Source organism: Thunnus thynnus, chromosome 20 (assembly GCF_963924715.1).
Source record: "Thunnus thynnus chromosome 20, fThuThy2.1, whole genome shotgun sequence".
Classification (NCBI taxonomy): Eukaryota; Metazoa; Chordata; class Actinopteri; order Scombriformes; family Scombridae; genus Thunnus; species Thunnus thynnus.
In genome coordinates, this window is record NC_089536.1 from 19,047,043 (window position 1) to 19,072,165 (window position 25,123).

Here is a 25,123-nt window from a genome sequence, read left to right on the forward strand (position 1 = left end):
TGTGTTTTCAAGGATTCAAGGATCATTTATTTGCCAAGTACAGAAATACAAGGAATTTGCCTTGTTTCAGCTTTCAAAACATGTAAAGACATTTATATTCAGTAAAAAATCTAATCTATCTACCTGCTAATTTCCACTCCATTTATTTTTATTTATTTTATTTTATTTGTCCAGGGACTACAGATGAAAAATAGCCTCTTGGCTAACTCTGGCACATTTACAGCAATGTTTATTAACGTGCACTGTCCCTGTTAAATAAACAAACAAATAAATTATGGTGCAGGGGAACAAAGTGTTCTTATGTCTGGTGGTACAGGGTGTGAGTGGTCAACCAGTTTGCCCCTGGCCTGTTTCATGAGTTAAGCAAATTTTCTCAAGATGAAGCTGCAGAATCCAAAGAATCTTTTCATTACTGCTTCTCACCAGATACTGGGCCCTATTTTAACGATCTAAAGCGCACGGTCTGAAGCACATGGCGCAAGTGTATTTAGGAGTGTCCAAATCCACTTTTGCTATTTTAACGGCGGAAAAAATGGTTGATGTGCCAGGTGCATGGCTCAAAGGGGTCGTCCATAGTCTCCTAATTAATCATGGGTGTGTTTTCGGTGTAACATGCAATAAACCAATCAGAGTGTCATTTCACATTCCCTTTCCCATTTCCCCACAATTGCTCTTTGCTGCCTCAAGATAGCAATGCCCCAACAATGCGCCTGACCACACCTCACTTTAAGACCAACGCGCCCATGGGCGCTCAGATGGGCGCAAGTGCATTTGCTATAATGTGGACACTGGACGGGAAAATGACAACTGCATCAGTCTTAAACTAACAAAGACATTTGCGTCGCACTTGGTGCTGCTTTGCGCCGCTTTGCGCCAGGCGTAAGATAGGGCCCATTGACTTCTATGTTAGTTTCGTGAGTGGAGTTTTTGCTCTTGTTTTTGTCCCTTTCCCTTATCTTCATGCCGCTAAGGATGACAATGCCAGTGTGTCAGTCGGCCCACCACTTTGGTCTAGACTGAAATATCTCAACAACTTGATTGTCATGAAATTCTGTACAGATGGTCATGGTCACCTGATGATGCATCCTAATAACTTTGGTGATCTCCTGACTTTTTTCTCCAACGCCACCATGAGGTTGACATTTGTGTTGTTTTGTGAAACGTCTTAACAACCTTTGGATGGATTGGGATGAAATTTGGTACACACATTCATGTTCCCAACAGGATGAATTGCAGTAACTTTAGTCATCCCCTTCTCATCCAGTGACACCATCAAGTCCAATTTTACTTTGGTTTATGACAAAATGCCAGCTAAACTATGACATTCCCATCAGCCTACATTGTACTTTGTGTTTAGTGCTAACATGCTAAATAAAGAATATGGTAAATATTACATACCTGCTAAACATCAGCATGTTAGAATTGTCACTGAGAGCATGTTAGCATGCTGATGTTAGCATTTAGCTCAAAGCGCCACCATGTCAAAGACTCACTGCCACTAGTGTGGCTGTAGCATCTTAGTGTTATTCTACTTTAACAATTTCCATGCAAGTTTGCAAACACATTCCCAAAATGCAAAATTGCATGAGATAGTTGGATGGAAAAATAGTAACGTTAGAGATTATGGAAATTTCAAAAGTCAAACAAAAACTCTCAGCTGAGATATAAAAGAGCCACCAGAGAAGAATCCAGAGATTACAGTGTCCCTTGAAACCTGAGCCATGATTCATCAGTAAAATCGATACCTATAGTCAGCAGTATTACATTACATTGGACAGAGAGAAAAATATTTCAGTGTTGATTCAGCCTCAGGTTGGACACAGTGCTCTGGGCTTTCCCTGCTTTCATCAGTGATAAGCACCTGTTGAACAAATACACCAACAAATCAAATCAAATTGATTGTTGAGTGTTGTTGAGTGATTGTTGTTGTTGATTGTTTGAGTGCTTCTAAACATAACATCCACATCAAAAATGTCTCTACAAGTTATACCGTATATTGCCCAATTCTCCAAATTGTCACAAACTCTGTGACCTAAAACTGAATTGTGCAGGATACTGTTATCACAGTTTTAGTCAGACAAGACTTGGTGTTATTCGGTTTGCTCAAATAAATCTGACAAAAGGGACTCTTTCATCATCATTCATTTACTGCACACAAAAGGAAAGAGACCTGAGGAATTTCCTCTTGCTAGGAATCATATGTGCTCCTCTGTTTAAAGAGGGACCATTATAGTCACAAAGAATTAACTGCGTTTACAGAGAAAGAATACAAGGAAATCTGAGGTGAATGATTAATCAAAGACGTGCTGATGATAGGAAAAGAGACCCTGTGGTTGGATTGTCGGCTCACATTGAACTAATGTCACACCAGTTTCATGGTTATAAAACACACATGATGTGTGTGTGTGTGTGTGTGTGTGTGTGTGTGTGTGTGTGTGTGTGTGTGTGTGTGTGTGTGCGTACGTGCATCTGCGTGTGTTAAATTTACAGTAATTATGAATCTCAAGGAAGTGGAGTTGTGCTTGTGGTTAGTCATATCATATTCAAGGAAACTAATAAAAGATAACAAACACAGATTACACTTTACAATGCCATCACTATCATGTGTCATTATCTTATAGTAACCAAGAATAGAATCATTTCCGCTCTTTATATTTTATATAAAAAACTTCTTTTGTTCTTAAAATGATTAACATGTAAAGCAACATCTAAGATAGAAACTGATTGTGTCTGCATGTGTAGGAATATATTTATATATGCTTGATTATACAGTATGTATGCTATTCATTGCAGGGTATAAAATATACCAATAAGTTTATTATGTAAAAATAGGTATTAAAGAGGTAAGGACCTGTAAGATTTCTGCAACACAGTCAACCATATTTGTGCTAATGATCTGATAAAGATTGCTTTCTTGGAGAAAAAGTGAGAGCTGACTTCCTTAAAGGAATCCTATTCTTTTTCTGACCAGGAAAAACAGGCTCTTCTTCATTCTTGATTATATAAGGAAAGGTTATGGGTAAGTTTTAGGTTTTAATCAGACTGTATTGTTCAGGGTTCAGTCTGAAATTATTCAGTCTCACATGAATGAAAAAAAAGGAAAGCCACCAGCTGGAGCCACCATGAGGAAAAAAAATGTTCCCACAATTTAGTCTGCATCATTTTAGATGAGACTGCACCATTATGCACAAGTTGGGAAATTCACTTTGTGTACCAATAATAGAGAAAGAAACAAAGACAACATTTTTTCAACAAAATTTATTTGAAAAACTCAAGGATTAAAAAACACTACTAAACGACTAAAAAGCCAATTCACAATTCTTTTTAAAGAAATATTTGAACTTCATACAGATATACCCCATAACTGTATGAAGCACACGTCATTATAGGACCAGAAAGACAAGACTGCTGTGCAAAGGCAGCTCCAAGAAAAAGAAAGGAGGAAGAAAAGACGCCTTCACTTCTAACAGACTAGTCTAGTCAAACCCTGTCTTGCTTTATTTTCACCTTTTCTCTAACTGGGAATGTTGGAATAGGCAATGGTAGAGGAAGTCGAAGCTGTTTTCTTAAGTAAAACTATTAATACTACACAGTAAAAGTCTTGCATTCAAATTTTTACTTAAAAGTGAAAAATGAAAGAGAGGTATTATCAGCACCATGTACTCAAATTTACTTAACATCTGTTCAAAGTGGAGCTTTTAATTCTTATATAATGCTGGATAGTTTAATCAATAATAATGCATCATATAACATTTATCTGTGAGGTAAATGTAGTGGTACAATGTTTTCCTCTGAAGTAGAAGTATTTCATATTTTTTTAAGTGCTTTAGGGGCCTTTTGTAAGTTATTTTGGGGTACAGTGAGTTAGAATAGTAACATAATTAAATATATATATATATATACAAATCTGTTGGAGCTGTTTTTTTCTGTCTCCAGCTTTTTTGTCTCCTCCTCCGGTTATCTGTGAGGGACTGAATTACATGAGTACCATCCTTATTATAAGGCTGAGCACTGGTATTACTGACTGAATCTATCTGAAATTATGAAATAAATATATGGAGGCATTAATGACCACTGTAGTTAGATTGAAATGAATGGCTTATACTCAACACTGACTTGATATCCTGTTAACACCTGGCTCCTACCTACAACTACATGTACATTACACATTTATAATGCACATGAATGCATATGGAACATCAGAGACAATCTGATCAAGTGCAAAGAATTAGATATCACATATGTTGTAGTATGAATGATACTTGATTTAATAGAGAAGATGATGAGGAGAAGACAAATGATGATGAGAGGGATGTTGGGTGAGTGAAGTTGTTGTCAGGTGGAATGAGTGCTGTGTTTCTCCCTGCTAAACACTGCCCTCTAATGCTCTCCTGTAGACCCCACCTGTTTGTATGATGATGTGATCCTGTGAAGATACTTTCTTTCTTTCTTTCTTTCTTTCTTTTTTTTAAATCTTTGTCATGTGTTTTGTATATCCACTTTATGTGGAACTAAATAATAATGTGTGGCTTAAAAGCAGGGACACTCAGACTTCATCGACAGAAAATCCAGAGATGAAGATGTGACCGTTTGATTGACAAGAAATCACCTGAAAGTTATATTGCAGGAACAAAAGCTGATTATAAATTAAATTAGCGAAAGCTGTTGTAAGGTACAGAAGTGCAAAGCATTTTCTTCTTCATGTAATCAGACATAATGACTTTGTGATTTCAGTGCAACCTGGTTGTTTTATTCTATTTTCATGTAAATATGGTCCTTGTTTTATAAGTTATCTCATGATGTAGATGATCTCATTTCACATTCACTGTGGCAATGAATTAGCATCTCATTCTCTCAACACAGACCTAAGGCCTGTCTAATGAACCATATTGTACGTAAATCATTATGAACACACTCCCGCAGAGTGACACATGCACACACACACACACACACACCCTCCCACACATTGTCACACTTCTTTCCCATGTGACTTCATTTTATGCATCAGGACTTTTTATTTATTTCCCATTTGTTTCACATTTTGTACAAGCTGTTTTTCCACCATGTTCTGTTGTCATTTTGTTGAAAAATGTATTCAAATCTTTGTTTCTGTGATTGATTCGCTTGTCTATTCTTTAACTGATGAGCGTTTGTTACAATTCTATTGTATCACTGTACTTGCATCAGTTTGCTCCTGTGTTTTATCACAGCAAATGTAGAAGCCACATTAAATATTCTCTTTTATGAGCTTTTTTGGCTTCAAGGCCAGCTCAAGCGATCACTAAATTGATCCCCAGTTCTTATATTTAAATACAGATTGGGATAAACCCTAAGGGTAAATTATTATTTTTTTGTTCCCTGAAGTGTCTGATTCTTTTTTCAGGCACGAAGATGCACATTTCTCCTGGCTCACCTAATCTCCTCTGTTCAATGAAGCTGCATCTGAGATGATGACAGTCATTTGATCTCTGCCTCATACTTTGTCAGCTCAGTGCTCATCTCCCCTCCATTGTGTTGTTTTTCTCTCTGCTGAATGCATCATTATTTTCTCCATTCTTCTTATAAGAGTAGCAGGGTTAGAGTACTATGATTTCAAAAACGGAAAACAACAACACAACATAGGTTAAAACTGATTTTTCGTCTGCAATATACGCAGTGAAACAGATTTATTTATGATAAATTGTAACAAATTATGAACTGAGTTTCAGCAATCCTTTGCATAAGGAAGCAAATACAATTAAGGTGCAAGTCATAAAGTGCATCTACTCATGGACTTTACTTTTGCCCTCCATCTTAAGTACTGTGTAGTTGTAGTGCTTCATATATTATAGCCTGGTTGCACTTCCCAACCTCCCTGGGGGATACTGTACTTTTTCATTTATTTCTGTTGCTAACATACATAAATATTGTTATACAATTCCAGTTGAACTCCACATTCACAATTCTGACGTCACCATACTTGACTAATGATATTCCTGCCCACGTTCCTCAAGCCAATCAGTCTCTAGTTGCTGTTCTTTAAATATTGCTGCAATTCTGTCATTCTGTCTTTCAGACCTACTATTGTGCAACCGACTGCCTCCTCATCACCACCATGACCTCCATGATATACAGGGATCCTGTCCAATCTCCTATCTTCACATGGGCTTACGCTTTCTGAAGATGCTTCACATCGATCGGAGTCTAATTGCCAAAAATCTTTCTGTCACTAGCATCAATAAATATTGTAATAAACTTCCAATTGGTCTCTGCTAATTGAACTGATGGCTGTAGATACTTTGCAGATTTTACATGAATCAATTTTTTCCACCACCACACTGAAGCATATAGCCATGTTGAATTGAAACCTCCCTGTTGTGACCAATTTTTGACAGCAGCTAAAGCCACTTTCTGTGTAGTTTATTGGAATTTTACCTCCAATAAAACTCCAGCTACTTTGTTGGTAGTAATTAAGCATTTTGGGGATTTACTATATGAATAAATAAAGTTTGAATCACTGAACATAAAAGAGAGATCCACAAAAGGGCTGCGCGTGAGTTAATTTAAGTACAGTGTGTGCAGGAACTGAAAAATATTCATGAACTTGTTATTTTTGCAGTCTTATATATGCAAGAGATTTGCAGTATGTATTTTCTATGTGCTGCCCCATCGGAGTTTTATATTTACTATGTGCACAGTCATTTGAGAGAATAAAACAGATGTGAAATGTTTTTCCAGCTTTTATTTAATAATCTCCATCATCTGATATCCAAAGTAACATTGAGCTGTAAACATCAAAGCAGCAAATAAATACATACTGTATATAGATATACAGTATAATCTCATAGGGATCATTCACATGTAAACGTTTGCAAAAAGGTATCACTTGTAGAAGGTAGCAGACAGCATGTCACCACATAATATACCACATAATTAAGTTCATCCTTTTAGATGGTAAAAACAAACATCAGACATACCCACCAGCTACCCAAACACCTACAACACAGCATGTCAGAAACTCCTGGTCCAGACATAAACACAAGGGTTAGTAAGTCTGCCTAAGAGCTACTGGAGTCCATGTAGGCAACTGTAACTTTATATTCTGTTTGGTGATTCTCATTTTGTTTTTGCCTTTTTTATGAATCCCAGCTGCAGGTTAAGTTTTAGTTACACACATTTCCTATAGACAGCGCTGCTCTGGAGACACAAACACTGTGAATATGCTGTATAGTGTGATTAATCCATTTTGCATTTTAGGTTATCTTTCCACTGATCGTAAACAGCGAGGCACTAGTCAGACTCTGCCTCAGAGATCTCAGGTGGGATCCTCTCAATGGACTCTGCAGAGGAGCTTCGGGACCGATGCTGGGATGCTTGAGGGCTGTCCACCCCAGAGTGCATCAGGGGTAGGTAGATGTCATCCATGTTTGGCAGCACAAACACTTTCTGGAGAAAGAAAACATGATTGTGATATTTCTTGTATTGCTGAGAGGAGGCAAGAAATAGTGGCTGTATTTTTTTTTTTACCTGGAACTCATCCTGCAGTTTCTTTTCGATCCATTCGGTCACATGACATAAAGTCACCTCCCTCTCTCCTAGTTTGGGACGCACGTGTAGATCCAGCTTGGGTGGCACACAGAAACTGTACCTACAGATGAAATACTAACATTTAGACCAAATGTATCACACAGATATTCAGACCTAATCATCCATGTTTCAGTCTCATTTTGTCTCAGTGCATGAAACACTCTCAGTACTCCACAAAAAATAATTGGTAGAATAAATAAATGTTCTTTTGGCAGGAGATGAGGTGTGAAAATGAGTCACATCACAGAGAATCACAAACACAACATGCTGCTTGTTTGTGTTTTTGAGTTAGCATTGTTTCTCAAGTTGCAGCACATTCATGGCATGAGGTATAACAGAAGGAAATAGATAATCCTTTAAGTTATATTCTGTACAGTATGAATTAAGGAAGAAGCTAAAAATTCTCCATTTCGACACCCAAAGCCACTAAAAAAGCAACAAATCTGGAATTTGTACCATCTAATGTTGATTTGGGTTTTTAAAAATAGGCAAACAAGGAGCTATTAAACGTAGAATAAGTATCTGACGGACAAATTCTTTCCAAAAAATTTCAATTGGCAATAACTTCCGTTTCACAATTACAACATTATCTTCAGAAACACATGTTCATTGCATTTAACAAAGACAGTGTAAAAAGAGGTATTATATCAAAAATGTACACAATCCTGCATAAATCAGACAACAGTTTGAATGTTTCAGAAAAATGAATTGGAAATGAATATTGTTGTAATGGAAATGCAGGAGGACACAGTCAAAATCAGACAAACAAAAAGCACAATTATTATGTTTTATATTATCTATTATTTTCATAATTTGCATAGTAGTAGGATTTTTTTTAAAAAGGAGATTAAATTTAATTAAATTACATTTTTGGTGTTAAAACTCTTTATTTTTATTTTTGGTGTATTAATTTGACTCTAAATCCAGCATTTTTATTCTTGGTATCCTATCAACTAATGTTATTACAAAGCCTAAGCACTTCTTAAATTTACCAGTTTTACATTTTTTAAAGGTCTTCTGTTTTTGTGCATGTGTGCATTGGAAATACATCATCCATCTCATACTGAAAGATCAGCCCTGCCTCAACCTACTTTGGTAGACACGGTTTCAGCTGTATTATAGTATGTCCTTGTGAAGCCGCTGCATTTTTTTCCTACCATATCCTGTCTGTTGGGGGGGGTGGGATGTTGACAACCAGAGTCCCTGACAGCTCTTGAACCTCTACAGTGAGCAGTAAGGGCGTGTTTGACATCTCCTCAAACTTCTTCTTAATGAACTCGTTCTCCGTCGCCTTCTGGAAATACTTGGATTTAGCGATTTTGTCCACAAATCTCAAAATCTTCCTTCCAGTCTTCCCACCCCCTGTGCTGTGAGAGAAGATTAGAGGAGAGGAGAGACAGTGTTTTGATCCTGCATTTGTGAGTAGAATTAGCATTCAGATGCTCAAAAAAGAAGTCCAAATCTAAGTAGAGATGAGAGTCTGAAATGAAAGTGGCAGCCATCTGGAGTGTAATGTCAGCACAGTTTATTTTGTTTGCACTAGAAAAATTAGCATGCACAAGACAGAAGGGTAGAAGTCACACTTACTGCTGTTTTTTACGCAGCTGTTTTTTATTTATAGGTATTTTGACTTAATTCAAAATCTTACTTTGGCATCATATGAAATTCAATTCATACAGTATTAGCATTTACCCTTCAGTCGCTGGTGTGGATCCCTTCTCCCCCACCGGCCCCTGAGGCTCAGAGAGGAGCAGCTCTTCCTCATCAGATGAACCAGCACTGGAGGACTCCTCATCACTGTCTGCCAACACGCTGAGGATAGGCCTGCATGGTTGGATGCATTTTTGGCATTAAAAAGGTTCAATTTAACAATGCAGATTTGAACCCTAATTGACACCTCCATGGACTGATAGATATAATACATATGAGACAATCTGTGTCTCAGTGGCAGGAAAAAGGTTTACAAACACAGTTTTATGCATGGGTGTACAGCTTTTGGTGCACCACAAAGACAGCTAATATAACGCTTTGCCTGGACTTTAATCCCTACCAGTGGGGGTCTGTGACAGGCAGGCAGGTCTGTGCTAATCAATATGATGTGAGGCTCTGTTTTGTAGATCAGAGACTTTAGGGATTAAGAGAGATAGTGAAATGTGTAGGTGTGAATTTGTGTGTAAGACTATAAAAACGATAAAAAGGATAATACTACTATTTCTGCTTTCACTCCTGCCTCTGATACAGATATGAGCCTAATGTTACCTGTGTACCTAATGCTGTGTTTATGGTAATGAAGGAACATGTCACCAGTGTGTGACCAGTGTGTGTGACTAACTGATGTGTGCTAAATAGTTTTTGGACAACAGATAAATCTGGTGATTAGTGCTAACTATTTATTGAGCTTACTGAATTTACTGATTTCCAACTGAAGTCACATCTAGTCATCCCTCTTCAAAAATAATGTCAACATGGCTTTTAAAAGTTTTTTGGATTATTGGAATGAACAAATAAGGTCTTTGGAAAAATATCAGAAATGCTCCTTTTTTGTCTCAGCCAGTTGTGGGGGTGTGTCAGAGGTTTGTTTGATTGACATTAGATTGTATTTATGTATTGGGACAGTGTACAGTTTTTAACATAAAAGATGCACTGCACTGGAGTTAGCTCAAAGCATTGTATAGCAGGATGCTATCAGGCTCAGTGTGACCATCTGCTCTGCCTATGGTAAAACGACACATTATTGCTTTATGCAAAATTTGATTTGCTGTATCAAAATAAGGACTCTAGCTATGGTATGGTATTTTATCGAAATAATGCAAAACTAGGGGGCACCATCATGTAATCACAGAATTTAAAATATAATGGTTTCAGATTTTTGTCTCAAAGGAGAGCACAGGACAAGTGATTTACAGAGCAGATATGTTTGCTGTAGTAGACAAAAAAGAATATTTAATTTCAGTCTGACTTTATTGATTTAGAAAAGAGATAAAAACATAAAAGTGGGTTGTTTGCATTGTTACTAACCGTGAGCTAGCAGTGTCAGTCATACAGTCCATGTCCTGGCTGCCTTCTTTGCCCAGTTTAGACAGGTTGAACTTGGTCTGTAGGGTCATCTGCAGGGCACCGGTGTAGACCAGCTGCAGACCTATCCACAGGCCTGCAGGGAGCAGCACAAAGAGGTCAGCACCAGACTACCCAAATTAAGACAAAGGTCATACACGCAGCCTAATCTGGACACACACTGCTCAGTAGACAGATTAAACAGCTTTCACTGTGATTATTAAACCTTGATAATTCATAATAAATTACAACAGATTGTAAATCTCCCTTAGGGGCTGACGCTTGCGAACAGAGCAGGAAAAAACAGGACAAGCTGAAAACAGGATAATTTGTTGACGGGCAGTGTAACAGTAAAGTGGGTGGAGAGACATAAAAAATCATGAGGTCACACACATGCTGACACCGTAGCCTGTATGGAAGATGGAAGTAGAAAGATGTGTGTCATGTTTGCATTGGAGCCAGTTTGAAGCCCAGAGTTGCTGCTGACAGTCAGTACCTTCTTTTCCATTTAGAGCCTGTCACGCTCTGTCTCGCTACCTCGGGCCACAGCTAATGCTAACTTACTGGGAACACTGAGCAGACTTGTACTAACATTAGCTAACTAACATGGCAGGTATCAAATAACATTAAACTTACTGAAATATTGCAACAATATTCCGACTCATTGTGAGTCTCGGAACCAGGGAACAGTCCATCACAGCTGTCAATCAATGCCTACATGACAGACATCAAAGCTTTTATTCATCTTTATATCTTATTAACAGAGAAATAATTTCCTAAATGACCACTAGCACACTTATTGGAGGGCCTGAATTTAGAGATTGAGACCATAATGACTTGTTGAAAAAATGTATTGACTTAATATTTCATGAGAAAAGTTGACGCTTTATGAATGTGATTCTATTGGAGCAAGGGATTTTTTGGAGCCAGCAACTAGTGACCATTAGTGGTACTGCGCTTTAAGGGACTTCCGCATTGGCTTTAATTCTAAGCAGTGGTTGTTGCCGCTTGGCTGACACACTTATACTCCCCTCGTCATTAGGAGTGTTGGCTGCCAGATTGCCTGATTTTAACACACACACACACACACACAAGCCAATATGCTCTAAATGTTGAAGGTCGTGGCGTAATGGCTCCCCAGCTCTGCAAGATTACAACAGGATAACAACGTCTGATCTAATGCTCTGCCGTGCTCAGCTGTAATCACACAAGTGACAGGTCATCTTCTCACTCATCTCCTGATACTGTGTGTGTGTCAGTACCTGTGGATGCGTTTGCATATTGGTGTGTCCATGATGTGTCTGTGCTCACCTCTGTGGTTAACCTCTGGTCTGGAGGTAGTGGTGATTTGCGGCATAGAGCAGCCCATATCCAACTCCGTCAGAGTCAGCTCATTCATAAAGTAAGGCAGCTGTAAAGGGTATACCATATCAGAAATAGTCTTAAAATTATATAAAGTGTAACACATATTAAAAGTTAACTTTTTCTGTGAATTTAAATTGCCACGGTAACTTTCACTGAAACTGCTCGCACTCTGATTTTGCTGAGCTTCTTCTGGATCTTGTGGGAAACGGCATCGGCCCAGTACTTCTCTCGGAGGAAGTCCCAGAAGATTCGACCGATTACAGCGTTAGCCCACACAGTCTGGCTCTTCCCAAGGTACTCTGCTTCATCACAGGTACACTATAGAAAAGACACCCGAGTCAGGGCTGAGCAAGGACAGCAAAACAGCAGGATTGGAACAATTTTGAGCTACAGATAGAAGAAGAAGAGTAGAACTAGAAGTAGATTTCACATGAACAACTTGAATCAGTTTGACATTTCATTCAGTATCCTCTCAAGTATATTCTCTAGTATATTTTGGCTAATTCCAGGAGACTTTTTTGACCCATTTTAGTAAAATTGTTTGTAACTAATTCCATTTTATACCTACTGGTTATTGCTATTTCACTGTGTCAGTCTTTACTCTCAGTACATGATATGTTACTGTCCAGCTCTGGAATGTTCCTTCAGCTTCACTTGATTTTCTTCACTTAATTTTATTGGCGAGCATGACTTACATTTCCTTTGATGGTGGGGCTTGTCTCTGTGCTGCTGGCTCCAGGGCTGGGGAGTGGGGTCAGTTCCTCGGCGGCCAGGAGACGAGCCATGTAGCCGGGGTAGTCTAGCAGTGAAAGGCCCCTGGTGCTACCGGTGGTCTGATTGACATGAGCTGCAGGGATTGAGGGGATTGGAGGTGTGGAGGGTGCATCGTCATCACTGCTTCCCACCCTACTGGAGCCTCTGCTGCTTGGGACATTGCCTTGGGCACTAACACTCTGCGCCAGTGCTGGGTCACCTGGGGGAAAACAGGCAACCTTTACCTACTTGGTTAAGATAATGTTCATGGCAGGAAGGTTTTGGACATCAATGCCTTTTGTTTACAACAATCATTCACAGAAAATGTAACTACCACGGTTTTTAAAAGCAAGAAAGAATGCAAAGAAATTCTTGAGGACGCAATGTAAAAAATACTTGAATAGAAATGTAATTACAACCACTTTAAGGAATTTTGAGAAATGCACTTATTCACTTTCCTGCTGAGAGTTAGATGAGAAGATACCACTCTCATGTCTGTACAGTAAATATGAAGCAAATATAAAGTAAATATTTCAATGAACAGTAAGCAACCAGTTAGCTTAGCTTAGCATAAAAACTGGAAACAAGGCTACACAGCTAGCCTTGTTCTGTCCAAAGGTAACAAATCCACCAACCAGCACCTCGGAAGCTCACTAATTAACATACTGTGTCTTGTTTGTTTATTCTGCACAAAAACATGGGATTATGTGTGGAACTATTTCTTGACCAGGTGCAGTGACTTCCTGGAGTCTCAGCTAGTTACCTGATGACAAGACTCCAGGAAGTCACTGTGCCTGGCCAGGAAATATTGTAAGAATCTGCTACTTTTGGACAGAGCCAGACTAGCTGGTTCCCCCTGTTTCTTGTCTTTATGCGACGCTAAGCTAACTTGCTGCTGGCTCCAGCTCCAAACCTTATTAATCTTTTCATTTAATTCTTGAAAAGCTATAAAGAATGTTTCCTGTAAACATCTACTATTCCTTTAAATCCCTAAACCAATGCTTTTTCTCCTTCATATTTTACCAGCAGGTAGCAAGAGTGCAATACAACTGTTTTGTAAGTATGACATATGACAGTTCCAATGACAGATTTGTATTAGAAAATAAAAAGCTAATGAGTAATATATTTGCGCTTTCGACCCCATTATTTTCTCCAAAATACAGTAAACACAAAGCTGGTGCTTCTAACAGATTTTTTTCCTGATGCCTTTGCCCTGTCTAGTCACCAAACAACTATGAGATCTGTGTGTTCCCTTGAAAGGGATTGGCATTGAAATGAAAAGAATTGGAGCATGTAATCCATAATCCACACATATACAGCATTTGTATAGATGCCTTATCTGAAGGCCTTCTCTTCACTAATGCATTATTTACGTTTCTCATACCCGATCTGGACACACATCTGCCAGGCCTCTGTTTGTCTGTCTCTTTTTCTCTCTCTGTGGCTGTGGATGCAAACAGGAAGTGACGAAACCACTCCTCCTTCTCTCTCCCTGTGCGTCCGAAGAGGTAAAGAGTGGTGGGAGGGTCATTGACAGGTTTAGAAGAACTTTGTCTTGGATTTGCTGGTTCTGCCCCTGGTTCCACTTCCTGACTATCCTCCGATATTCCTCCATCCTCCTCCTGGGGGTTTGTTTCCCCGGCCAGTTGGATGCAGATGGGATATTTTGGGTTCCACAGTCTCTTCCGAGCCAACACAGATGGCAGCAGGAGAACCTTTGGGAGCAGTCGCAGAGAGATAACTGTTAAATGGGCAGTACAGTCACACATCCCATTTATGAACTATTAATTAATGCTGAAGAGAGTAACCTACTTTAGAAGTTGATTTTACTTTTTCTTACAAACTGACCTTTATTTCAAATAGGCTTTTTTCCACATTTGTTTACTTTCTCTCAGACATTACAAGCTATTTCAGACATTGTACTAAAATGTAAATGTCACTCTAGCGTCAATGCATTAATCTTATGCATTCAGATTTACATCCATGCTAACGGCATAGCTCTAGGGATAGCAATGTCAGGTCGGTCGACCATTTTGATCCAGACTGAAATATCTCAACATCTATTGGATGGACTGTCGTGGTCATGGTCCCCAGATGTATCCTACTGACTTTGATGATCCCCTGAAGGAAATGTCTCAACAACTTTTGGATGGATTACTATATTCATGTCCCCCTCAGAAACTTAGGTGATCCACTGACTTTTCATCTAGCGCCATCATGAGGTACGATACTTTGTCCAATACTTTAGTATATGACCAAATAGCTACAAAATTAAAGACATTCCCATCAGCCTAAACTGTACTTTGTACCGTGTTTAGTGCTAATTAGTAAATGTTAGCATGCTGATATGACATCAAGTTTTTACTTAGCTTTGTATATCCCATTATAAATCAAACATTCTCAGATACAGTACAAATATCCCCTACATACATTTAGGCTGTAATCATACTTTGCTCTTTGCAAGCTGAAAGGAACGTGACTTGACGAATGTTGCCTCATGAATTCTCTCGTCGTACGTGGCCCTGCGGTTGATGTTTGTACGTGGGTAGTCCAGGCGGAGACAGGAGCCCTCCAGGGAGGCAAACACGGAATGAGTCAGCGCTGGATGGTAGGTTTCTGGGTCGTAATCATGCATCTCATTCATCCAGCCCTGGAAAGGCAGTAGGTAAGTGTTAATTTAAATCAACACTATGCCAGTGCTTTTTCAAGTGAGTAATAAACGCTTGATCTTGAAATGTTCCAATCTTGAAAATCATGCTACTGTGTTTGCAATCAGCATAAAAGTGGATTTCTTGTGTGTCTAGTGGGTTTCTTCAATAACAGAGCTGGTAGTTCTAGGGAGGTTGCTCCAAACTATCAAACATATTAAATTCACCTCTGTGGATAACTGATTTTTAACATGAACAGTTTAAGACAATCCATGTAAACTGAACTCAGAACAAATCAACCCCTCAGCTTCATACACACTATACACTCAACTTTACTGTATTGGCCAAGAAATTAAATTGGAATAATACATCATTTTGGGAAATAGTTCCATCATGTAATGTATATAACGTGTTAATTAGTGATCTCTAGAGGTACTGGTAGGTGGATTTCATTACCTTTGGACAGAGACAGGCTAGGTTTCCCTCTGTTTTCAGTCTTTATGCTAAGCTAAGCTAATCATGCTTAGTGGCATGCTTAAAATACAAACATGAGAGTAGTATCAATATTCTCAGCCTACTCTTGTTTTCTCGCAAGAAAGCAAATTTCCTAAAATATCAAACTATTCCTTATGTAAGATCAATGCAACCCAAAAATTCAGATGCTTTAACACGACTCAGTAATTCTGAAAGAAAAAAAGCACAATAAGTGTTGATTTTCTGGCTTTAAAATGAAGTTGAAACATTAAGTTTGGGGATAAAACTTTACTCAGTCTGAAATACTGAAAAATGTTCATTAGGACACCTGTGTGTGTGTGCTGAATGCTGTCGTACGATCCCTGTTAAAAGCCTGATTGCCCTTCGTAATGCTCCAACTAACTAGTGAACAATGTGTTATACATACAAATTAGATTTGAATTTCATTAATAGAAGTGTCAGCCTCTGCCCTCATCTTAGAAGTGTGCCCATTATCAAACCCCATAACTGTTTTCATTCTGTTATCTGATCAGCAGACGACCTCTAAAAACACCTCAGGCTTCAGACTGACACCAAACTGCTAATGACCAAACTAATGGGAATTATCTCAACACAGAGAAAGTAAACCCCCTCTTCCAGCCATCACCATTCTCCAGCCCCCACCTGCCTCACGCTCTGACAAATTATAGCTTCTTCCTGCACATATCTGCCACTAATTGCCTCTGGAACTGACTGGAACTGTCTAGGTGGTAGCTGTCCTATCCAGTTGCCCTGTGTCAAGCTCAGCCAGGAGAAGAACAGTAATTATCAGTGCAGCTCCAGCAGTTTTTATTATTGAAGACTTTAATTGCATTCTTGCAACCTTATGCAGTTGCATGCCACTTTCAGAGGCTTTAATCTGTGGGAACAAGGAAGTCAGCAGAGGTGCTGAAGTGATTCTTTGACTTAATGCTTTTTTACAACAAATGAACAGATGAAAACTAATTATATGGACTCTTTTACTGAGGAGCTTTTAAACATCTTTGATAGTTTCACTAAGTAGGTTTTCTAATGAGTTTTTGCACTTGTGTTTTTTTGGAAAGGCTGCTACTCATAGTAGCCTCAAATTATGTTATTGTGGCACGGCCAGAAAGGTATTGAATTTCAATTTGTTTTGAACCTTTTTTCACTGAAAAGGCAATTTCTGGAAAAGTTCTCTTGTACCACTCTCAAGAGAATGACTGAATTGGAGAAATATTGGTTGGTTAAACGTATTCATATTCAAATGTTGCTATTTTCCAGATCCTAACCTGACCATTTTGTGATGACCATTGAAGTGTGTAAATAAGCTAAACTAACGGACTGCTGGCTATAACTTTATATTTAAAGGACAGACATGAGAGTGGTATCGATCTTCTCATCTATAATAACACTCCACCAGAATGCAAATAAGCACATTTTCCCAAAATGTCAAACTATTCCTTTGGGTTGGGTGGAACAAAGGAATTAAATTCACAGTCTGATGATTCTTTACATCACCTATAAGAGTACTTTCAGTGTTCTTCAAGAGAGATATTTGGATGTTAACAAATGTGTGCATATTGCAGTGAGAGAGAAGTGGCTGAAAATATGGTGATAAGACGATGAGATAACTCACAACAATGCGAATTATCTCCTCAATGACTCATCTGTTTACCTTGAGGGTGTCAGGCTCAGTGCAGACAATGCTGCCTATCAGAATCTCCTCTCCCAATAGAGTCTGTGCTGGTCTGCATGAAGGAGCTGAATAGCGAGACCTGGAGGAACCCATCCTAATGAGCAAGAGTCCTAGCAAGAAGCCCAGTGCCAATCCTAGAGCCAGGCCACAGAAATATGGACTGAGAGGTAGGATGAAGTATCCATAGGAAAGCACTGCCACACAGAATAAACTCATGCGTGGCAGAGGATGAGGGGGTTGAGGAAGATGAGAGGTCCTAAGTAGGGGTGCTGCAGGGACTCTCCTCGTCTGCCTGTGAGTCTCGCTTGCAAATACTTGCATCATGTCGCCATCTGTGCATATTTCCAGCTCCTCATCCTTGTGATGTTTGCTGTGATGCACAGGGCAGGTACTATGGTGGCTTCCCCCAGGGTGCCTCACTGAAGGCCAATCAAAAACAGGCAAAATATCATTGTCTGTTCGCCTAGTGCTCCACATGGGAGACTCTGAAACCCCCGTATCTGTGCTACTTTCTCGCCCCAAACCTCTGGAGCTGACCTGGTGTGCCCCCTGGGTCTTACACTGGTGTTTGGGGCTGCCTGTGCTGTCCTCTCTCATGATCTTATTGAACATGCTGCTCAGTGGCTCATGCATGGCCTCAGAGAGCTTCCTCCTGGTGTCCTCTAGTTCCATTTTGAAGAAGCCCCCTTTCAGACCCTCTGCACTAGGGGAGAGTGTGCTAGGAGAGGGGGGTGCAGTACGAGAGTCCCCATTGCTGCGGGTTTTAGATTGTGTCAGCTGTTTCCAAAGGTGGAGGTTGAGGCGAGAGTCAGATTTTGACTGCGACACCTCAGGCTCTGAACGGGAGATCTCCGTGGAGATGGACTTCACGAGGCTGAGAAGGGGCTTAGGTCTGAGAGTGGAGCCTTCTTTCAGCTCCAGCTCTGTGGACAGGGACTTGACCAGGCTAGCCAGGGGCCGGTGGGTGGGCGAGGAAGGGCCTGGGGAGAGGAAACTGGGGCCCATGGCGGAGCAGTTCCCAAGGGAGTCAGGGGACGAGGGAGAAAGAGGGACGTGAAAAGCTTGGGACTGCAACCCTCTGTCATCCTCAACGGAGAGCTGCCTCTCCTTGGAAAGAGAGATAGAGGGGTAGTCCTCATCATGATCAAGGGAGAAGATAAGCTCACTCTCATCCAGGCTGTCCCACTCTCCCTCTGTCCCAGTCAGCTGGATCACTATCCCTCGTGGGAGATGCCTCATTGTCCCAAGCGAGGTGGCACCTACTGGGGATATGTCACGAGCTGGGCTGTGGGTACCCTGGAGAGGTCTGCCAACTCCTCTTCCTTTATCCTCGCTTCCTTTTCCCCCATTTTTTCCATTTTCTGCCATTTTTGACTTTACATGGCACAGCCAAGGCACGTAAGAGTCACTGGAAGGGAATAAATAAAGAACATGGTCAGCTACATTATTAAACCTTGGAGGCAGAACAAATAAAAGCAGTCAGGGAATGAGCCATGGAGAGAGAGGAAGGGCATCTTTTCTATGCTTGTGCCTCATTGTCACAAAAACTGCTTACATGGTGCCAATTACGCATTAATGTGTGCATGTCATGTTAAGCTCTGAAGAGTGGTGGAAATTTACATGAATCTGTGTACTGGACTAGCGAATCTGAATCGGAGCCAAGTAAGCACCTCTCCCATAGCTGTCGCTCCATATACTGAATGAGTTTTAGAGGCATGCAAAAATAGACAAGACAGTCTTTCTAGCCCAAATGTTGCACAAACTAGGGCAGCTCAGGCTTGGATCTAATGTTTTTTTTAAGGCCGATTGGATATGTACATATAATCCATTGAATCTAAGTAGAGGGACTAGTTACAGCTGAAGTAAATGTGCAGGCATTCCATATAAAATGAGGACATATTTTTGGCTTTTGTCAGCCGCAAAAACTCAGTGTCACAACCCTCCCTCTGGTGTCTTCACAAGTTGCTTAAAGAGTTCCCCTGGGATGAATAGTGAGGTGGGTTCAAAGATGCTGCCTGTCATTCTCCCATTTGTGCACCAGCAGCATGCATGTTTTCACATAACAGATTACAGACCACCACATACTCTGACTTGACAAAAGAATACTAGCAAAACCCAACATGATGTGTTATTAAGCTGTCATTTTATGGGAGAACACAACGGTTCTGCATCAAACGACACAAGCTGGGAAGCAGCACAAAGGCCTAGTGGGGACCCTTTTATTTGCTGTCTCTCTGAGTCAAGTGCCCTGCTCTTTATGCAAGTTAAACCCTACCTCTGACTGGTCTGATTTATGTAACTGCATTACAGTACAGCGCTGTGTGGCACAATTTCAACCAATTCCACAGCAGCTGGTGGATTCTGATTAATCTGCTCTAACCCAAAATGGACGGTGGGGAGATAAACCTCACAGTCACACATGCAGGCAGGCGGCATTAAACCTTCCTTTTCACGGGGTTTGAAGAGGGACCAGAAGCTGGAGGGTGCCAGAAAATACACACACAAGCATGCACTCACACGCACATTAGACTGGCTAAACTACTGTTGGGCTTACAATGTTTTGTCCAAGCTAATTGTAGAGCACTAACAGGAAAGTCTGGTGTTGTCATATTATGATGTTAGATGGGAACTGCTGTATATGGACTCCAGATGCTGCTGTATTTTTTTTATACTAAATCCAGATATTTTTACTATATGTCACTGCACCAACAAATTAGCATTTTTCTCAGTCATTGCAACTGGATATAAAAAACGTATTTTCACCAAATCAACATGTTATTTTTTTTGGTCGTCAGTGGTACAATAACTACTGTGGACAGTGCTTGAAACTAAAACCTGTTGGTTTACAGTATCAAAAAATAGTACCCCATTTAAGTCTTTATGTCATAAACAAGTCATTTAGCTCCACTTCATTCATAGGAGTTTATGTATGATTTGTGTGAATTAGTGTTATGGCTCTATAGATGGCAATGTTGGTCTGTCAGTCCACCACTTTGGTCTAGACTGAAATATCTCTACTATGGGATGCATTGCCAAGAAATTTTGTACAGGCATTCATGGTCCGTAGACTTTAATGATCCCATGACCTTTCCTCTATTACCACAATGAGGCTGGCATTTTTGGTTTTGAGTGAAATGTCGCAACAACTTCTGGATGGATTGGCATTTAATTTGGTACAGATATCCATGGTGCCAAGAAGATGAATCTTATTGACTTCGATGATCCCCCGAGCTTTCCTCTGGTAACACCATGAGGTTGACATTTGTGGTTTTGAGTGAAATGTCACAGCAACCATTGGATGAATTGCCATGAAATTTTGCACTCACTTTCATGTTCCCCACAGGATCAAATATTACCACTTTGGTGATCCTCTGACATCTGTGCCACAAGCAGGTCAAATTTTTTCTGTCCTTTGGGTTTTCGGTTTAACTGTGTTGTTGGACATATTCAGCTGTGACAACCCCAGAGGCTACAGAAAGCTGAGTAAAACTATGTGGTTTTAACAAGGACAAGCAAAGGAAGACAAGAACAGAAGGATGTTTTGGATGCCTTTGGTCAATAAATACATGCAAGTACTGTATATACTGTATATTTATCAATATCTGCATTGATTCATTGATTTAAGGACCTTGAGGATCAGTCACCTTTTTGATCTTCTAATTTGGGTCCCTAACCAGCAGCATGTAATGCTAAATGATAATCCTTGTAAAACAATTATAAGAGAGCTGTTAACTGTTCCACGAGGATGAGTGTGAAATACAGAGATCATGTGATGACTGTAGCACGAAACACAGCACACATCTGCTCTCAGTGTGGTGTTCGATCAGTCCTTTATGTTCTCAATCAGCAAAAGTATCAACCTAACAGCACGTCTGTGACTCAATGTGTGTGTGTGTGTAGGGGTTTGTGTGTGTTTGTCTGCCACCCTCTGATCAGACATGGACAGTAACAATCTCAGATTAACATTAATGCAGGGTTTAACTGTGAAATCTGACAAATCACACAGCAGGATTACGGGCTAAACCAACATTTGGTGGGGTGTGCTTGCTCGTCTCCGTGACACAGTGTTGATTGAAGTTAGTAACTTTGCAATCCCTCGGAGCCCCTTTGCTACGAGTGATCTTATTCTTCTGTCAGATACAGATGGGTGACAAATTAAAGACAAAACCTAAATGAATGAGTGCAGAACCATAAGGAGTGCAGATGCTTTTATACAGGGTACAAGAGGTCACTGAATGGTTTGATGAGTCTGAAAATAGATTTCAACCCAACTTGCGGGGGACCGTCCACGTTCATCATCAAATCACCAAAGGGATCTAATATGTTTTGGAAGAATTGTGTTCATTCCTCCAGTAGAGTTTCAGACTTGGGAGAGTCTATGCCAAGATGTATTGAAGTTCATAAGAGGCTTGTGGTGGCACAAAGCCCTACAAAGACACTTGATGTTGTTTTTTCCTGTAATTATCCTGTAAACTGTAGGGGAAGTAAACAAAGAAAATCTAAATCCGTTAGTGTGATTCTCATGATATGAAATGATGAAACTCAGTACTCCAAATCCAGACTGTCATCTATATATAATCACTTAAAATCAAAACATACACTGTTTAGGATTGTCAGAATACAATAAAATAAAAAGTGCTTACTAAAAGTACAGATTTTTTGAAGCAGTTGATTCAGTTTTATGTGAAAACGACCTCAGATCAGCTGCAACACTGAAGAAAAATTAGTTTCAATTGTTACAATCATTTTTTAAGCAAAACATGCCAAATATTTGCTGCTTAGCTTTTAGTTTAAAATTTGATAATCTGCTGCTTTTCTTTGTTATTTATGATGATAAACTGAGTATATTTGAATTTTGGACAGTTGGTTGAATAAAGCAAGCAACCTAAATATGACACTTTGGGCTCCAGAAAATTCTGATGGGAAGTTTTCGTTACTTTCTGACATTTTATAGACAAATTATTAACTTATTAATCGGAAATAACCGACATGGATAATAATGAACGTAAAGGTCTGATGGGCTGAACAGTTAATGTCCTACTGACAAATCTAATAAGAACCAGTTTCTGCTGTCACAACTATCCAAAAGCAATTGAGGTCTTTATATATATATATATATATATATATATATATATATATATATATATATATATATATATATATATATATATAATTCAAATGCACAAAATACAGCAAGTGGCCCCCAACTTGAGCAGTGGATATATAAAATTCAGGTTACAAAATTTGGTATAACACCTCCACTCAGAGCTGCACTCCTCCTCTTTGTGGACAACTCACATCCACAAGACAAGTGTGACATGCAGACATGACAGCAGGAGTGGAAGTTGAAGTGAATGCTGTTGAAAATGTTGCAGACCACTTTCAGATAAGATTACAAATGTCTGCAGTGCTGATGATGTCCTGTGAAAAGAAACAAGCAAGCATAGGCACATAAACGGAGATGAGTGTTGTTCACTTACCCGTAAAATGATGCTGTGCATGGAAATGTGACTAAACCTGCTGCTCGGTGTTGTCTTCTGATCCCTCTCCATTTGTGAGCGCAAGGACCGTGGAGTGAGGAGGAGTCTGAACGCTGTCTCTCTCTCCCTTTCCCCCTCTCTCTCTCTCTGTCACGCAGACACACACACACACACACCTCCTCTTAACCCAACTGCCTGCATCCAGATGTGTCATGCGCTGCCGAGAATCACAGCTCACCAAACTGATTATAAAAAGCATGGCCGCGCTGCATGATAATCCAGATTAAGAGTCTAGCAGCCCCAACAGACGCACACACACAAACTCACCCACACCACACAAATATGCAGAGGGTAAACGCTTTCTAATTGTACAAAACACCGTGATGGCTAAAGTTCAATCTGGAGGTTAAATAGTATTGTTTTCTATTCTGCTGCACTCACTTCAAGTGCAGCATCATTTTGAGACCATAATGGTACTGGTGATTAGATAAAACTGGTGCAAATATGTCACTTTTTCCAAACTGTCTTTATTAATGTGTCCAATGGCAAGGAGAAGAATCTTGAAATATTCTCATGACAACAAAGAAAGAAAGAAGAGGATGAAAGAATGATATTCTCCTCTTCTCCCTTTCCCTCCCTCCATCTTGGCCTATATAAAACACACTGGAAGCCCTAGAAATGACAATATGAAGAACGGGGCAGAGTGGTGTGCAGGCTGCAGCTGGGGTGAGAGACAATAACCCCCATCCATCACTGACTGGAGGAGGTGTTCTTAAACATTAAGGCTGGCTGCATGACTGACTGTCAATACTCACTCAAGACTCAGTACAGGGATGCATGTACAGTTCAGTTTCCCTTTTCCTCTGGCACCCTCTCTTATCTCTTATTTTATTATCTGTTGTCTTTGTATTATAGTATTTAGTAGATTTATCTTCATGTCTATACTTTTTTTTAAACAAAGCATTGTTTTTGCAGCTTTATGCTGTTTATCCTATGATTTATTGCACTTCATTCTTCTGGAAACCTTGTGTTTCTACATTAAAGAGTGCTATATGTCTATATGTAGTTTTTGTTATTGTGTCATGCATACAACCATGGCCAGCCTGCATGGGTTTACAAGACACTATAAAGTCATACAAGTCATATCTAGATTCAAAATGCTATGTATACATTTCCAAACAATACTACCAAAGATTTTCAGACCTTTATGTCTAAATTAAAAGATTTTTTTGAAAAAGTCACACAATATATTAGATCTACTGTAGATTGGAAATGTGATATACTGGGTGCAAAATGACGTATTAAAGACCATAATGATGCACAGCTTTTTCAAATGCAGTCCAACTGATCCTATAGAGATTTCCAGGTTGAGAACCACAAAATTAGAAGAAACTGTTGCTCTGGCTGTATTATGTAATGACTACATGTGTGAGAAGCAGATCTTTTACTTCATATAATATAAGGCAAGGCAAGTTTATCTGTATAGCAAATTTCAACAAGACAATTCAAAGTGCTTTACATAGAGCATAAAAGGCATCAAGACAGAATATAAAAGCAACACAAGGCAATATAAAAATTACATTTTTTACATATTTAAATACAATTAAAAGGTGTTAAATTGGAAATGAAAAGAAGCTAAAATAGAATAAGACAGATAAAACAGGAGAATAAAAGTTACAGTACAGTGTAAGATATTAATCCTCAAATTTGCTTTAATAAAAGGCAAACAGAAAAGTCTTCAGCTGTGATTTAAAAGAACTGAGAGTTGCAGCAGACCTGCAGTTTTCTGGAAGTTTATTCCAGATATATGGAGCATAAGAAGGTGTATTATTTATAGTGCACTGGTATGTTTATTAAAGCCTTGATCATGATCAGGGATCTCTGTATCCGGACTGGAGAGGAAATCATTTCTTATGACAAATAACTTCATATTAGACCTGTTATGTAACAAATGACAGCTATACCAGCCATGATATAGCTGTATAATTAATATAACTTGCTGAAAAAATAATACCTGATGAAGGCCATTCAGACTGAAATGATATGAACTAAACCAGCAGCAAGTGAAAAAGTGTGTATGACTCTTT

The 25,123-nt window shown here is 39.4% G+C and overlaps 1 protein-coding gene across 1 annotated transcript; it reads right to left on the minus strand.

The window, feature by feature from the left end:
• Nucleotides 1-6,701: 6,701 nt before the first annotated feature.
• tex2l (testis expressed 2, like) lies at nucleotides 6,702-24,252 on the minus strand. The gene is made up of 12 exons (XM_067576783.1): nucleotides 23,037-24,252; nucleotides 17,536-18,964; nucleotides 15,188-15,388; nucleotides 14,123-14,453; nucleotides 12,681-12,958; nucleotides 12,154-12,303; nucleotides 11,932-12,031; nucleotides 10,585-10,717; nucleotides 9,259-9,390; nucleotides 8,724-8,933; nucleotides 7,507-7,627; nucleotides 6,702-7,425 (listed from the first exon to the last, which is right to left on the minus strand). The coding sequence occupies exons 2-12, from the start codon at nucleotides 18,922-18,924 to the stop codon at nucleotides 7,270-7,272; spliced, it is 3,201 nt and encodes a 1,066-aa protein (XP_067432884.1). The 5' UTR covers nucleotides 18,925-18,964; nucleotides 23,037-24,252; the 3' UTR covers nucleotides 6,702-7,269.
• Nucleotides 24,253-25,123: the final 871 nt, after the last annotated feature.

What these genes read in the sequence shown, in the direction of transcription:
- tex2l (XM_067576783.1), bottom strand. Translation starts at nt 18,924, where the DNA reads ATGGCAGAAAATGGAAAAAATGGGGGAAAAGGAAGCGAGGATAAAGGA. An exon ending in CTGAGCCTGACACCCTCAAG is followed by an intron (nt 15,389 to 17,535) that starts GTAAACAGATGA and finishes CTGCCTTTCCAG; the next exon opens with GGCTGGATGAATGAGATGCA. An exon ending in CCCCCAACAGACAGGATATG is followed by an intron (nt 7,628 to 8,723) that starts GTAGGAAAAAAA and finishes TTTCATCTGTAG; the next exon opens with GTACAGTTTCTGTGTGCCAC.